The following is a 16,053-nucleotide window of genomic DNA, read 5'->3' as shown; positions in this document are numbered from 1 at the left end:
TTCAGTTGGCCACGGTGGAAAACGTTCTCGGGGGCGTTCGTTAGCTGGCGGCGAGCAGTTTGGCCGTGGATCTCAGTGTTCCCTTGTAATGTTTTACAACCCAGACCCGGCGACAATGGCGTCATTCACTGCACTCGTTCACGTGGAACAGAACGTGAGAGGGGGCCCGAGACGGGGAGAAGCTAGTCTGCGGGCTGCGACACCCCAGGCAGAGCCGAGGTGCTGGGGAACCTGGCTAGCATCGGCAGGGATGCGGCCAACGGCAGAGACAGCGGTGGCTTTGGACATCCTGGTATCCTAAAAGTGGCTCAGATGGTAGGACGGACAGATTGACCAGTAGCCCTTGACGTTGCCCATGCAGCCCGTGTCCTGCCGTCAGCACCAGGCGACCTTATAGAACAGGGTGGCTCTGTCTCCCTGTTGCTCTGTGTTCCTAGTCGGTATGAAGGCGCTGTTCCTATGATCGAGCAGAAGTTCGCTGGCAAGAACTTGGGAATAGCGCTGACCCAGGGCCAAGCTCGGTTTTATCCTTTTCTTAGCTGTGCTATCTGGGGCCAGGTGCTTAACCTCTCTGAGCCTCAATGTCTTTACCTCAAAGGTGTTGCTAATCCTACCAACGAAGTGTGCTTGTTGCCCGGAGGGAACGCACGTGAGTCAACCAGTAGAGCGGCTGGAGCGTTAAGAAAGCACCAGAGACCAAGGCTGAGGAGGAGTTGGGAGGTGGGGGACAAGGATGAGAATTAGTCTGAGAAAAAGAGCTCTCTGTTGCCGCCTCTCTTCCCAGACACGCAGGAGCTTCTCCGCTTTTCCTTTGCTTCCCTTGTGCCCTGGATTCCTCGCTAATGCTCGTGAGCTGCAGGGCCAGATTCTGTCTTCGCAAGGACGGTCGACAGAGGGTCGCACGGCCACGGGTCGTGTTCCTCGGGTCGGGGAGCCCGGAAGATGCCCACAGCCTGTGTGATTGCCGTGTTTCCCTCCCTCTGCCTCTGTAACCCCGCGCTGGTGGAGAACACACTTCACCCTTGCACGCACCCATTTTGACACCTGTCTGATGGACCTGGGGACGTGCTCCTGATTGACAGCGGGGAGGGCATTGCAAGCGTCCTGGGGAAAAACAAGCTGTGAGGGACGAGTGGTTATTGGGATAATACGGCTTTCCCACTTCTGTGAGTGTTACTAATCAAAAGCAGGATTTGGCCTTTCCAGAGAGTAATTTTGCAATTTGGCAGCCTTGGAAGGGAGAATTCCGCGGAGTCCATTGATACATTCTCTTGTAAAATCCCTCAGCCAATTTTTTTTCCCCCCTGTGGTGGGGGCGAGTTGTTTTCTTTAATTAAAAAAAATAAATAACTGTCCCCATTAAGAATATAAAACTAAAAGAGATTTCCCCTTTCCTGTTGGAGCTCCGGCAGCTTGGTTCTGGAACGAAGCAGACCTAAATGGAATTGCCAGCGAGATTTGACAACTTTTATAATGTTTTATTATTATTATAATTTTCCTCCTCCTCCTCCTCCTCCTCCTCCTCCTCCTCCTCCTCCTTCTTCTTCTTCTTCTTCTTTTTTCCATTACGTAGCTGGAGCCGCAAAGAGAGGACTGTAAAGTGAACTTCATTCCTTTCAGACTTCGGACCCCGGGGGGAGATTTGGAGTAGTGTGGCTGCTCAGGATGGTTCCAGCTTTGGTTCAGAGGTGGCACATGCCACGGGAAAGCTTGGCCGGGGGACCCCTGGGTGTCGTGAGGGCCCTGTAGCCTCATGGAAACTTGGCAGACGCTCCATGTGCGCTACTTGGCTACTCTGATGTGCTTTCACATGACAAACAGAGTCAGGGGCCTGGCTGGAGATGGTTGCCCCCCGAGGGGTGGGAGAATTGGGAGAGGAATCGTGGGCCCTGAGCCCCCTGCTCCTCTACAGGCTTATTTGTGTCCTAGAAATGGAAAAAAATCATCAGGAGCCTTCCTAGGAGTAGCAGTTAGAATCCTGATTGTGTCTCTTTCTAGCTCTGGGACCATGGGCGAGCTGCTTGACCTCCCAAGACCTTGGTAGCCTCATCCCAGAATGTGGGGACAAAACCTACTTCATAGGGTCTCAGAAAGGACGGAAAGGGCCAATGAAGCAGCCCTCATGCCATGTTAGATGTCGTGTTCTTGGTACCTGACTTGATTTCAGGAGGACTTTAAAGGCATAAAAGAAAAGTAGATTTATGGCAAAAGTCACAACGAAGTTGGGGATTTGCTGATACATTATTTCTTCTAGGGAGAAGTTCTTAGGTGGTTTGGTGCCACGAGCCTCTCTGGTGGTGCGGTGGACCTTGTGGGTCACCCGTCTCAGAATAATATGATGAAAGGCAACCTATTAAATGCATAGATGGCCAAAAGCAAACCAGTGATTCTGAAACGTAGTCGTCAAAATGTTCTTCGACAGCGATGTGGAGTTACACGTGCTTCCTACATGCCTTAAATAACGGGATCCAGTAGCAGGTCCTAAAAGACTGTAATTTTGAAGCCGTGATAAGCACAAATGGTATCTTGAAGCATGTACAGCAGCTGGGTGGAAATGAAATTACTTCGTTTCTGTTGATGGCAGTCGCTACCACTGCTAATAAAGCCGTGGCTTGTTGCCTACGTTTGTAACAGAAAGGAATGCTCAATTCAGTTCAAGATTAGTGAAAATAAAGACGTCATTTTAAAAATCCAAATTTAGACCCTTCAGTTTTCCCCTGAGTAAAGGCCTCCCAAGTCAAGGAGACAGGTTTATGGGACTGCTTCGCCCTGAGAAATTCTGTGGGCTGAAAGCATGAGTCATTTTAGTGAGGGCGTGACAGAAGTTTCTACCAAGTGCCAGGTATTTTCTAGGGCATCTGGTGGGATCTTTTCAACAGTCTCATCAGGCTCAGAGAGGTTGAGTGCCTCATCCAAGGCCACACAGCGTTAGATGGCGGATATTTTAAAGAACCCATGTCTTCCCAAATCCAGCACCTTCCTTCTTTCCACTACATCCAGATTATTAACTATATGAATAGAAATCAGGGTCCAGTGGGTTCTTCAGGGATAGGAAGGTATTGGTGGGGAGGGGGGCCCTCGGGGTAGAAGGCTGCGGTTTCTCCGCATCATCTCAGCATTTTCCTCATTTCACAGATGGAGAAACAAAGGCTTAGCGAGGCGACCTGCTTTATCTGAGCTCACTGGGTTAGCGAGAACGTTGGGTTGGGTGTGCTACAGCTTCAGGTGTAGGGGGGTGGGTAGAGGACTCATTTCTGGGGCGTTTTATGAAGACTGAGCATTTCCTGGAAGTAGCAGGTTCTCTGCATTTCCAGGTGACTTGGGATCAGATTCAAGTCCTGTTCTCCCCCACCCACCTGCAAGTAGTCTTCTTGGGAGAAGCATGAGGAGGGCTTTGAATATCTTCCTCTTTTTTTTTTTTTAAGATTTTATCTATTTATTTATTTGAGAGAGAGAATGAGAGAGAGAGCACGAGAGGGGAGAAGTTCAGAGGGAGAAGCAGACTCCCCATGGAGCTGGGAGCCCAATGCGGGACTCGATCCTGGGACTCCAGGATCATGACCTGAGCTGAAGGCAGTAGCTTAACGAACTGAGCCACCCAGGCATCCAGTATTTTCGTCTTCATCTCTGTTTTGCTTTTCATCCAAACAGGGCTCCACTTTGCACAAAATCGTAAGTGCCCTTAAAGTTTTCCCATATCCCCAGTTCCTGAGGGGAGCCCTGGTAATTTTCATAAGTTAGACACTGTTCCGTGTCCTCCTGCCTTGGTTTGTCTTGCATGGCTTTCTGCATCCCTGTACGGACAGTCTTCAGATTCTTTTTGAACCTTGTATAATATTCCATTCTCCACACTGTCAGAGTTGACTTAACCACTCATTCATGAAGGCATTTAGGCTGTTTCTTGTTTTTTCCCCTATTACAGACAGTGCTGCAGAGAGAAGCCTCATGCTTACGTCTTTGCACACAGACTTGGACAACTTTTTTTTTTTTTTCAAGATTTTTTTTTTTTTTTTGAGATAGAGCAAGAGTGAGAGAGAGAGAACAAGAGCGTGAGAGTGGGGGAGGAGCAGAGGGAGAGGGAGAAGCAGGCTCCTCACTGAGCAGGAGCCCGATGTGGGGCTCGATCCCAGGACCCTGGGACCATGACCCGAGCTGAAGGCAGACAATTAACCAACTGAGCCACCCAGGTGCCCCTGACTTGAACAACTTCTTAGGAAAACGTATAGTAATTGGATTGCTGCATCTGTATATTGTGTGTTTTTAAGAAAAGGGCTGCTATCCTGTTGCCTTCCAGAAAAGAGCTGGGTCACCCCTCCGACCACCTGCATGTGTAACTGTGATTCTCCTGCCCACAATTTCCACATTGGCAGCCCCCTCCCCTGCCTGGATGAGCGCGTGTTCTAGGCCAGACCATTCTCCTCTTAGGTGTGTGTACAAAAGCTTTTCTCCGTTCTCCCTTTGGTCTTGGAGCCACCCCTCCTCCCAGGTCCTCTGCAGACTCCCACTCTGACCCTCCCACCCACCTGGCTTCCAGTGGGGGTCCTGGGGCTGCTGAGCACCCCTCCCTCCTTCCTGGGGAAGGTTTCTGTTGCAGACCCCTAGCCCTCTTGAGGAAGAGAATGGGAATACTGGTCTGAAAGCTGAATGCAAGGACATGTGGGTGGTGTCTCCTAAGAGGGTGAGGAACCACATTTTCAGCCCTTGGGAGGATGTTATTCATAAGACATGACTGGGTTTTATTCTGCTTGGTTCACCTACTCAGACCACTGAGGCTCTGAAGGGCACACAGTCTGTAAGTGATGGAGATGGGACGTAATCTGGATCTGCCTAATCTTAGATCCCATGCTCTGTGCTCTGTTTCCTTTGTCCTTGCCCTTCCTTCTCCCTTCCTTCTCCCTTCCTTCCTCTCTCGCCCTCTCTTTCTCTCTGCCCCTACTCTCTCAAAACAATGGTGTAATGAGGACGCTTCCCATTTGTGGAGCACTTGCTGTGTTCAGTCTTTGACACGTATTAATTCATTTCTTCTCTCAGCAACGCTTTGAACTGGGGATTTTTACTAGGCCTATTCCACAGATGGGAAAACCAAGGCATGGAGGAGAAGTTAAATATTAATGTCTGTGGTGACAAATACAGCCACTCAAAAGGAAATTCGAAGGCACAGGCAGCAAACTCCCCAGATTAAGGTAACGGGAGATCATACCTGAGTATCCTAGGTGGTCACTGACTTCTTCACTAAGGTTGGATAAAGACCTCAGCCCTGTTTTAAAGATGGAAACCCAGAAGTTCAGTCTAAGTGACTACTCAGCTCTTCTAGCTTTTGAATTAGGGAAGTCAAAGACATATACATTAGGTTGAAGTATTTCAAAATGCCATGTGAAGAGGGGTTCCTCATGGGAGATGATCATTTGGTTTTCGGCATGCACATAGAACTGTTCATAAGCCTACTTGCCTAATGTATAAGGCATGAAAAATTAGTGCGTGAATATGTGTGTCTGTCACAGTCGGTGCATTTGGGTATAATTGGATCACGGTGCTCATCAAAGACTCCTTTGTTTCTTATTCTGTGATGCATTTCTGGTGGATTCTTTGACACTTTGGTTCCGCCAGCAGGGGGGATCTCTATCAGGGCACTGATCAATGTTTTTTCCAATCTTCTCTCTTTCAGTAAAGAATATCCCGTGGTTCCCAGGAGCACAGTAAGACAAAAAGTAGCCTCCAACCACAGTCCTTTCAGCAATGAGCCTCGAGCTCTCTCTGCCTCATCCAACTTGGGATCCCAGTACCAGTGCGAGAATGGTGTGTCTGGCCCCTCCCAGGACCTCCTGCCCCCACCCAACCCATACCCACTGCCCCAGGAGCACGGTCAGATTTACCATTGCACCAAGAGGAAAGGTGAGTGTGACGACCCTTTTCTGTGTTTCCTTCCTTTCCTTGGGGGGAAAAAGTACACTTATGTATTTGAAAAATGTAAGCAATATAAAAATACATGGAAATTGTAAGAAATTCAAACTGTTCAGTAAAAGTAAAGGATCTTCCTTTGACATGTCTCCTTCAGTTCTGGGGCCCCTTCCTTGGGGAAAACCGTTCAGTCCTGTTTAATGCGTTCACACATATGCACATGTGTGCACGTGTGCAAAGACACATAAAAATAGTTGTTTCTACTTTTAACAGTTGATATTGGACTGTTTTGCAACTTGGGTTCTGAAGCTCAAGAATACGTTATAGATGATCTTTTCATGAACGTCCAGCTGCCTCGTGCTTTTTTTTAGCTGCTGAAGAGAAAGCAGAGTTTGTGTTCACTCCCACGAGTGGGCAAAGGTGGCTGATTCTCGAATTTCTGGGTGTATTATAAGCCAGGCTGCAGGAAGCCTTCTTGTAGTTGGATGTGCTTTGGTTTATGTGCTAGGGTTTCTCTTAGGTGGGTGGATTCTGAGCTCTTCTCTCCTTTCCAGATCAAAATCAAAATCAAAGAAAAAGAAAAGGAAAAGAAAATCTCAGCTGATCTTCTCTCTCTTGCATTTTGTCTTTAAGTTTGGTTTAAATTCCGTCTGAGACCCTTCGTTGTCTTCTTTGCCAAATGAGATATGGATGGCTTTTCCCAGGTCATCTGAGTCGAGGACTGTAACACCAAAGGAAATTTCTGGTGGCACATTTTTTGAGCCAGAGTCGAAGCAGGTGCAGTTGAGTTCAGCTTGATAGAACAGTCACTTGTGTGAACAGCAGACCGGCATGGGGAGGACAGCATGGGCGACAGGGCCCAACGACACAGGCTCAGGTCTCAACTCTGCCACCAGCTTCTTGGGTGACCTCAGCCAGTCGTCCTGGCCTCTCTGTGCCTCAGTTTCCCGCCTTGTCAACAGTGCTTGAGTTCCCGAGAGCACCTGATACCCAGTAAGCGCCCAGCGTTTGTCAGGTCTGATTGTGGGAGGGGCAGGTACGGCTCCAGGAAGAGCATCCACAGAGGAAGAGAGAGCTGTTTCTGAGTGAAGTTTTGAGAAAGCAGATATGGAGGTGGGGGGCAGGGACCAAGTACAATGGGGATGAATCCCACCTTTGCCATTTGCAGATTTTTATGATTAGGGGCAAATTCCTTAACTGCTCTAAGCCTTTTTTTTTTTTTTTTAATCTGTAGATTTGGTCTCATGATTGGACCTGTGCCTTAGGTGTGGTGTGAAGATGTCATGAAAGTGTGCTTGCCGTAGTTAGCACAGGGTTGACCCAATAATCAGTTACTGGTTTGCTCCGGCAGGCCCAAATCTTAGTCTTTAAGAGTGGCCTGTCATACCTTCCAGCCTCTGTGGCCAGCTCGATGCCTTTAGAAGTCCTGTGCCCAGTGTCTGAAACAGTGTCCATTTCTTCCTTCTCTCCCTCCTCTTCTCCTCCCCTCTCCCCTCCCTTCATCCCTCCTTTCCCTCCTAGCCCTCGTCTTCCCCTTCTTCTTCCTCCTCTTCCTCCTCCTCCTTCTCCCTCTTCTTCTTCATCTTTGTCTTTATTTTCTAAGTCAGCTCATAAGAACTGATGGACACGAATCCTGCGGCAGTCTTCTCTGAGCTGAAAGTAACACAGGAAAGTAACACAGGAAGTAACACAGTCTGACTATTTGACATTTACCGATCTCCCATTTTGAAGCAGGGAAGGACTGTCCTTGGTTCAAGCCTGGGACTGGGGAGCTGACCCAGGTGAGGCTGAGTTTCCAGACCTAACCTGAAGCCTGTCCAAGCTCCTTGAATCTTGAAGTTCTATACAATATTATCACCCCCACAGGCCCCCTGGCCCAGCTCCCAGCGTGTCTACTGCTGCCTGGGCTGGAGACCAGAGGCCTGCAAACATGCCCGTCTCTTCAGGCAGGAGCCAGGGGTTAAGGATGTCCCCTGGGGCACAGGTACCTGCACGAAGTTTCTGGTCTATGTCCTGTTGAAGGGAAGCCCTGCACAGGTTCTGTGCCCTAAGCCTTTCGACAACACTACTGAGTAGGTGCTGTTATTCACCCACTTTACAAAGGGAAACTTAGGCTCAGAAAACAAAAATCACGTGCTGTTGGTTCCCGAAGGTAGAATTTGAACCCATGCCTTGTCTGCAGGCTCTGCCTGAGCTCCGAGTCCCATTGTAGACGGTCCTCATTACCTTTGCTTATCAGCCATAATCCCCAAAACACCATCTTTCACTAGAGATCGGTCTGGAGACTGAGTCAAATGTACTGCTTAAGAGCTCACCAGGTTTGAATTAAGGAGTTCCATCAGTTAAATGCATGCCAGCCCAAAAGAAGGGAAGGAAGAAGTTAAAAAGCATCCAAGTGCTTTTTAAGACTCAGCGTTTACAGCAGCATCTTTGCAAAGGTTTTCTCCTAGAGGGTGGTGTGAGGTGGCTTTAGGGGGTGAACTCTTCGGATGGCAGGATCCTCAGGTGAACACAGGGTCAGCTTGAGGCGGCCACTGGGGAAACCGGACTCAGTGGCCGGTCTCCCGCGGGACATCCCGGCAGCTGAGGCTTTCCAGAAATGTGGCCACGGGCAAGCTGCTCGCGTTCTCGTCCTCAGTTCTCTTTGCTGTAAAATGAGGATCTCAGTAGCACCTCCCCTGTAGGGTCATGATGAGATGGAATGAGGGGGTCCATGCAAAGCCCCCGGAACAGTGTCCGACCCAGAAGTGCCCAGCACATGTTATCCGGCCACTGCTCTGCCCTTAGGAAGCTCATGGTTGCAGGCAGGTCAGATGTATAATTACATATTGTGATGCGACTGCTTGATTACAAGGGTGATCTGATGGTATGGAGGAGATAGGGAACCTGCCGATGCATATGTTGTGGGGGTGGGAGGCAGGAACGGGGGGTCAGGGAGGATTTAAGCCAGGATCTGCAGAGTGGGAGCTGGATGGAAAAAGAGGGGAGATGGCTGGGGATCCAGGCAGAGAGAAGGGTATGGGTGCAGCCCCTGAGAAGATGGGGAGCCAGCCCCCCACAGGGGAGCAGACACAAGGCCAGTGTGGCTGGAAGGTAATGAAGGGAAGGGGAGGCAGATGAGCTACAGAGAAAGGCAGGAGCCAGCACGCTGCTAGCCCTTGTAAGCCATTTTAAGGACTTTAGATAAAAAAAAAAAAGATTATTTATTAGAGAGAGAGAGAGAGAGAGAGAGAAAGTACACATGAGCTGGGGGAGGAGCAGAGGGAGAAGGACCAGCAGACGCCGTGCTGAGCAGGGAGCCCGATGTGGGGCTCGATCCTAGGACCCCGAGATCATGACCTGAGCCAAAACCAAGCATCGGAGAGTCAAACGACTGAGCTACCCAGTTAGATTTTATCCTAACACCAACAGGCAGCCCTCGGAGGGGTTTCAACCCATGAGGGACATGATGAGGTTTCTGTTTTGAAGCAGGCATTTTGCTGTGCTGGGGGGTGGGGAGGTGCACGTGGCGGGTAGGGGGGACGAGGATGGGTTCCAGAGCTCTGCGGAGAGGCTGTCGCAGGCTGCGAGGTGGGAAATGATGGCGCTCAGCCCTGGGTGCGGTGCCAGGAGCTGGCGGTGTGGGTACAGTCAGTCCCCGGGACCCGTTGCCCGGAACAAGGTGAAGGATGGCCCTTTTCCACAGGGGCAGAAACTGAGGCTCAAAGGGACTGAGTGATTTGTCCTGAGTGGTCCTGCCCCGGGTTCAAGCCACGGTCCGTGCATTCGGGGTGCCTGGGGTGTGCACCGTGCAGGAACCCTTTCACCTCGCCACAAACCTCTGTCCTTCCCACCTCCCTCCACCCCCAAAAAGGCGCTCCCAGGGACAGGGAACGTTCCAGCCGAGCTCTGTCTGTCCCGAGTGCCTCAGAGACGACAAAAAGCAATTCATCATCAGCCTCCATTGTAAGGTGATAAAGAATCAGCAAGATTTCCTTCCAGTTTGGGATTCCCGTGAAGTGATGGCTCCATGGGTGGCTTACCTCCTCCCCCCGCCCCCTCTTGGGGCCCCTGCCTGCCCCACTATCTGACTTCCCCTCATTGTCTGTCTCCTTTCCAACGAGCCCAGGAGGCAGGCCCAGTGAAATGTCAAAGGGCCAGGCAAGCCGGAGAGATTCTCGTGTTTGGACCCGGCTGTCTCCAAACTATCTCTCCCGATGGAGGGAACCCAAAGAGCCGGGAAGGTCTTTTATCAATGCCACTCAATCAGATCCAGGACCCCGGGCCCTGGGAGAGCACTCATCTGTCTTTCTTTCCTCCTCCCACCCTGATAACCGGCCCACACCCCCCCAACCTTAGAAATCCAGAGGCAACCCAAATAAAGATTTGAACAAAGCCATCTACTGCCCTGGCTATTCAAAAGGAAGTCAGGGGAGTAGGAGAGGAAGGGGGTTCTGTGGGGTGCGTTTTGTCAGTGCTGGGTGCTTTTTAGAGCAATTTCACGTTGTTTTCTTCATTGGATCCTCATTCCAGCCCCTGAGCTGGGGCGGGGGTGTCTTCCATCCCCATTTTGTGGGCGTATAACGGGGGACCAAGAGGTTGGATTGGCTTCCCAAGGTCGTGTGGCTGGTGAGTGACAGATCTGGGATGCCTTTGTGGAATAAATATTGGTTGAGCATTTCCTTTGTCCCAGACACTGTCCCAAGTACATGGGATAAAGGGACAGCAAGGGGGTGAAGGCTCTTGCTCTCCCAAAACTTGTGTTCTCATTGAGGGGACAGATAATAAGGAAATAAAGAAATGTCATGATTTTCAGTTGGTGGTTCAGTGAGAGTTGGACCCGAGTCTTTTGATTCCCAATTCAGGATCTTCTCACAATACTGATTCAGTCTGTCCCACTTTGAGCTAAAATCTAACACTACAGAGATACACACAACCTTCATCCATCCTTCTGTCCATTCATCCATCTAACCATCCATCCAACCATCAGGTCAAGGTTACCATCTTCTCCTCTTTTCTGGAAAGTGAGTTTCACGAAAGCCGAAAGGCTAGACTGTCCGTCAGAAAGAGCACTGTGCTGTGACCCACAAGGCCCGAATCATAGTTCCACTTCTGACTTTGCCAAAGGTCATCCAACCAAGGAATGGTAGTTCAACAGGATTTTTTTTCTTTTTTTTCTTTTTTAAGATTTTATTCACCTACCTGACAGACAGAGATCACAAGTAGGCAGAGAGGCAGGCAGAGAGAGAGGAAGGGAAGCAGGCTCCCCGCTGAGCAGAGAGCCTGACGCGGGGCTCGATCCCAGGACCCTGGGATCATGACCTGAGCCGAAGGCAGAGGCTTAACCCACTGAGCCACCCAGGTGCCCCTCAACAGGATTTTTTATCCGAATGAACCCGGTCGGCAAGCGAAATGACCCATTTGGGAAAAGTGACAATATTTGCTTAATGGGATGAGCAATATAAAAGCAGCCTTGTGAGTTTTCCTGCTCTGGGATCTCCCCAGGCACCTTCAAGCATTGGACAGTCCCCAGAGCCATCTGTCCGATCTTCTAAGAGGGAACAAAGAGGAGACCCATGTGACTCGGACAGATAAGATCTGCACACTTATCATCTCCATTCCTGCAAGAAATTAAAGCATTATCCCCCTACGTAGTCAAGAACTAAGATCGGGATGTGGTGCAGTGATCTGCCCAAGGCCACATGGCCAGGGAGAATCAGAGACAGGCCCTCAAATCTGTGCTCTGGATTGATCACTGAAGCCATTTATCCAGAATCAGAAACCACTAGAAAAATGCAAGGGGCCGGGATATTTCTCAGTGCTACGCGGTGCTCAGAATCGGGAAGAGCTTTCCTGGTATTCAGCGGACTCAGTTGGGTTCAGGACAGGTGGAATGTAATGGACCACTCTTACTACACACCTTTCCAAGACTAAACTGTGGGCCCGTCTATGGAAGGCTTGATGCTTGACTACCCGTTTCCCGACCTGGAAGGTAAACACGACTCGGCTGGGAAAGAGGGCTTTGCTGTTGACCGGTTATCGGGCTCCCAGTAAAGAGAAAGGAACTAAAACCGTGACCAAAACAAACACAGGGATTCCATCCCAACCATTGATCACCACCAACCTGAAATTTGGATCCATGCTTTGGAATTTCTTTATAACGTGATGAGGTCCAAGAGGAATTTGAGAACACTCGGGACCCGCTTTCATGAATAAGCTGGCCTTTTGCTTTTCTTAGGACTCTGCATCAGATCTTTGGGTTATTAAAGACTGGAATGTGTAATTTTACGATTTTCCAAAATGTGCTCCGGCCTTTTTCATATTATTCTTCCTTTTTTCGCTTGTAACAAATCTGGAAGGGGATCAGAAACTCGGGAATGGTTCATTTGCCTTGTTTTTTTTCTCTTGCCAAGGGTACCCTGCAGCTGTACTCTTGATTATTGAAAAGGGGAAACGCCCTGGTTAAATGGAAAACCCAAAGGTTATGATTCTAGCAACAATGGAAACATTCAGATTTATGGATCCAGGGCGTGGGGGGGGGTGTTGTGTGTGGTGGGGGTGGATGGGTTGGAAGCAAGCATGGAAGCACGAGGTGACTGAGGGAGGAGGGGGGGAGGACAGAAAAAGTCGAGCGTAGCAACGTCTTCAGGACACCAAAGACAAATGCCCCGTTGAAAGGTGGAAAAAGTGGCCACCAGCTCATCTGGCTATCTTCACACATCTGGACGGTTGGCATGATGTGTTTAAAGCACCTGGAAGAGAGGCCGCATTTTTGGCTTTTATTCTGGACAAATGTTTGGGCGTCCTATGGGGCCCAGATGTGTCCCAGAAAGAGTCTTGCTGAAAATAAACACGCTTGCTGGGAGGTGGGTACAGTCCCAGCCTAGATGGGTTTACATGGGGGCAGAGTTTTCACCCACCTGTGGGTGTCACTCTGGGCGTGATGCCCATGGAAGGATTCGGCGGAACCCAAACCCAAGCTCTACTACTTGAGTTGGGGAGCTGTTTTAAAATCTGGTGCAAAACCAAAGGACTCACTGTGGGGCGAAGCTTTATATGCAAGGCCCACCTCCCATTCACCACCTGTCAGCCTCCTGCCGCGTCACTGCTCAGGGTGGGATGGAGAGGGTCCCCCCTTCCCACCTCCAAGTGCACTGAGCCGGACCTCATTATTGGCTGCTCTGGGCCCAGTACCTGGCACTTGGGAGCGGCTCAGTACATCTCTGTTGGAGAACTAGGTGAGTGGCATTTGGTGTGAGAAATCGAGAGAGCTAGAAGCAAGGTGCCATTGGCAAGGAAGGCAGACTTGGCTTGGATTCCAGTTCATGTTCCTTTCTAGTTCCGTGACCTTGGGAAGGTCACTTCTCTGAGTTCAGTTTCTGCCTCTGTGACAGGCCACCTGGAGGAATTACTGTGAGATCAGGCATTGGGGAAGGATCTAGGGACTCGCCCAAGCTCCCGTCCATCTGTGCACTTGTCCCTCTGTCCTTCTGTCTGTTGCACAGATACTCAGTGCGTGCCCTTGTGTGTAGCCTGGTCTCCAAGAGCAGAGACTCCTACCTAATTCGATGACTTGAATTCTGGCTCAGCAGGAGCTTAATACAGAATAAGGATCATCTTCTCCCATTAGTTAGTCCCACATCCTGCCCCCAGGCCACTGACCATCACTGCAGAGGTGCAGGAGCGCCCTAGTGTTTCCTTTTTCTCACACACCGCCCCCCAAAGACAGACCTGATTTCTTTGCATGTATTGATTCAAAAGAGACTGAAAGAGAAGGACAGAAAAATCTCCAGGTTGGGGGATAAAATTCCAGCAAAGGAATGAATCTGTGGGACGTTTACACCTTGCTGGAAACTCTTAAGATGGCTTCCCCGAAGGAAACACCTGGAGGCGTGTTACTCTGTATCAGGTCTGCCAAGAGACTGACTGGTGGTGTTTTCCTTGCAGCAAGAGCTGCTTTTGTTGACAGATATCAGGAGATTTACGGGCTTGATTTATTGAATTCTTAGCGGCCCGGTGAGGTAAGTATTATTGACTTGGATTCAGACATGCCGAGCGCAGGTCTCAGGGCGGACGCCTGCGGCCGGCGCACAGTTAGGAAGTAGGAGAACCAGACTGAAACCCAGATGCGTCTACACTTCTTAACTTAGGGTCTGGATTTGAGGGGATCCCTGAGCTTCCAAAAGTGCATGTGAAGCTGTGCTGGGCACATGGATGGTTTTTAAAACGTTGTGTTTCAGTGTGTTATTTTGGAGAGAGCCCAGCCCTTGTGATCATTCCCGAAGGAGGCGGTGACTCCGACCAGTTAGGGAAGACCGTCTTTCAGAGATGGAATGATCTCCACGGCCCTACACCGGGGACTCGATGGAGTCTGGGGGAAGGGAAGTGACTTTTTCAATAAGGAAACGGTGACCCATTAAGTTGTACCAGCTTTAAGAGATATTAACCGGGACTTGCCAACACAGGCATCGGGGAAGGATCTGGGGACTCGCCCGAGCTCCCGTCCATCTGTGCACTTGTCCCTCTGTCCTTCCGTCTGTTGCACAGATACTCAGTGCGTGCCCTTGTGTGTAGCCTGGTCACGAAGAGCAGGGACTCCTGCCTAATTCAATGACTTGAATTCTGACCCCCCACCCCATTCCATTGTTTAGCAGCTGCGTAACTCAGACCTTGGGCAAGTTGCTTGACCTCTCTGGTCTTCCGTTTTCTGATCTGCAAAGTGGGGACCCTCACAGAGCCCACCCCATGGGGTTGCTGGGCCCGCTGCCTGGGGTCCCTTCCGGAGAGTGCTTAGGACAGTACCAGGCGGAGTAAACGCCGTTTGTGTGCCTTCGTACTGTAATCGTGGACGGTATTGTTCTTACTTTGGTTCCTAGGTATGTTCTGGATTCTGGGGGATACGGTGGTGAGGAGCATAGACCATGTCCCGCCTTCGTTGAATGTGCACACCAGGGCAGAGGGAAGAGATCAGGCATCTTTACGTACTCGGTGTTGTCTGCTCCCAAGCCCTGGCCTCAGTGCTCAGTCTGTGTTCTGGCATCCCTTTGTCAGCATGTCCCTCTGTAGCCTCCTTTTCGTGCTAGAGATAAAACCGAGCTCAGGAAGGTCAAAGTCTTCACTCAAAGTCTCCACCGTTACTGATCAGAATGGGGGCTATTCCCCCCCACCCCCAACTGGGGAAGGGGTCCTCGAGTCCCGTGGCTGCGTCCGCCTCTAGCCCCGGCCTCACTGGTCTCTTTCCTCCCGCCTCCGCAGATGAAGAATGTTCCACCACAGACCATCCCTACAAGAAGCCCTACATGGAGACGTCGCCCAGCGAGGAGGACCCCTTCTACCGGGCCGGCTACCCCCAGCAGCAGGGCCTGAGCGCCTCCTACAGGACAGAGTCAGCACAGCGGCAGGCCTGCATGTACGCCAGCGCCCCGCCCCCCAGCGAGCCGGTGCCCAGCCTGGAGGACCTCAGCTGCAACACATGGCCCAGCGTGCCTTCCTACAGCAGCTGCACGGTGGCCACGGTGCAGCCCATGGACAGGCTCCCCTACCAGCACTTCTCGGCCCACTTCGCCTCGGGGCCCCTGGTCCCCCGGCTGGCTGGTATGGCCAACCACGGCTCCCCGCAGCTCGGAGAGGGGATGTTCCAGCACCAGACCTCCGTGGCCCACCAGCCTGTGGTCAGGCAGTGTGGGCCGCAGACTGGCCTGCCGTCGCCCGGCGGCCTGCAGCCCTCCGAGTTTCTCTATTCTCACAGCGTGCCACGGACCCTGTCCCCGCACCAGTATCACTCAGTGCATGGGGTTGGCATGGTGCCGGAGTGGAGTGAGAACAGCTAAAGCGAGACCTGCTTCCTCGCAGACAGTGGCTAGAGAGAGAGAAGAGAAAGAGAGAGAGAGGGAGGAAGGGAGAGACAGTAGCAAAGAGAACCCCACGGATGACAGTTTTCATTTCCTTGTTCAAGTCTTGACCCATGAGAGCCCCGAGCGCTGATCTAATCAGCCGCTGGAAACCACAATTCAAAAAATGTGACTTTGTTGTTCCGTCGCAAAACCAACCGACACAAGATGAGCCCCCACCACTGCCCCCCCCCCCCCCCCCCCCCGACCCCCCCCCTCATTGGCCGGCCATGCTCACACCACCTCCAGATGTCCTCCGTGATTCCTTCTTTCGGTCTCCAGAAAG

General features: G+C 51.0%; 1 protein-coding gene across 2 annotated transcripts in view; it reads left to right on the top strand.

Moving 5' to 3' along the window:
* LOC111156507 (T-box 5) overlaps positions 1–15,758 on the top strand; it is a 44,883-nt gene extending 29,125 nt beyond the window's left edge. For both annotated transcript variants that reach the window (XM_022517447.1, XM_022517446.1), the window contains 2 exons: positions 5,666–5,892; positions 15,133–15,758. In XM_022517447.1, coding sequence (XP_022373155.1) covers positions 5,666–5,892; positions 15,133–15,707 — 802 coding nt within the window. In that variant the 3' untranslated portion in view covers positions 15,708–15,758. The remainder of the gene's footprint in view (positions 1–5,665; positions 5,893–15,132) is intronic.
* Positions 15,759–16,053: the final 295 nt, after the last annotated feature.

The sequence above is a fragment of the Enhydra lutris genome, unplaced genomic scaffold (genome assembly GCF_002288905.1).
Source record: "Enhydra lutris kenyoni isolate GAN:26980312 unplaced genomic scaffold, ASM228890v2 scaffoldscaffold46, whole genome shotgun sequence".
NCBI lineage: Eukaryota > Metazoa > Chordata > Mammalia > Carnivora > Mustelidae > Enhydra > Enhydra lutris.
This window is presented reverse-complemented; position numbering and strand designations above follow the sequence as displayed.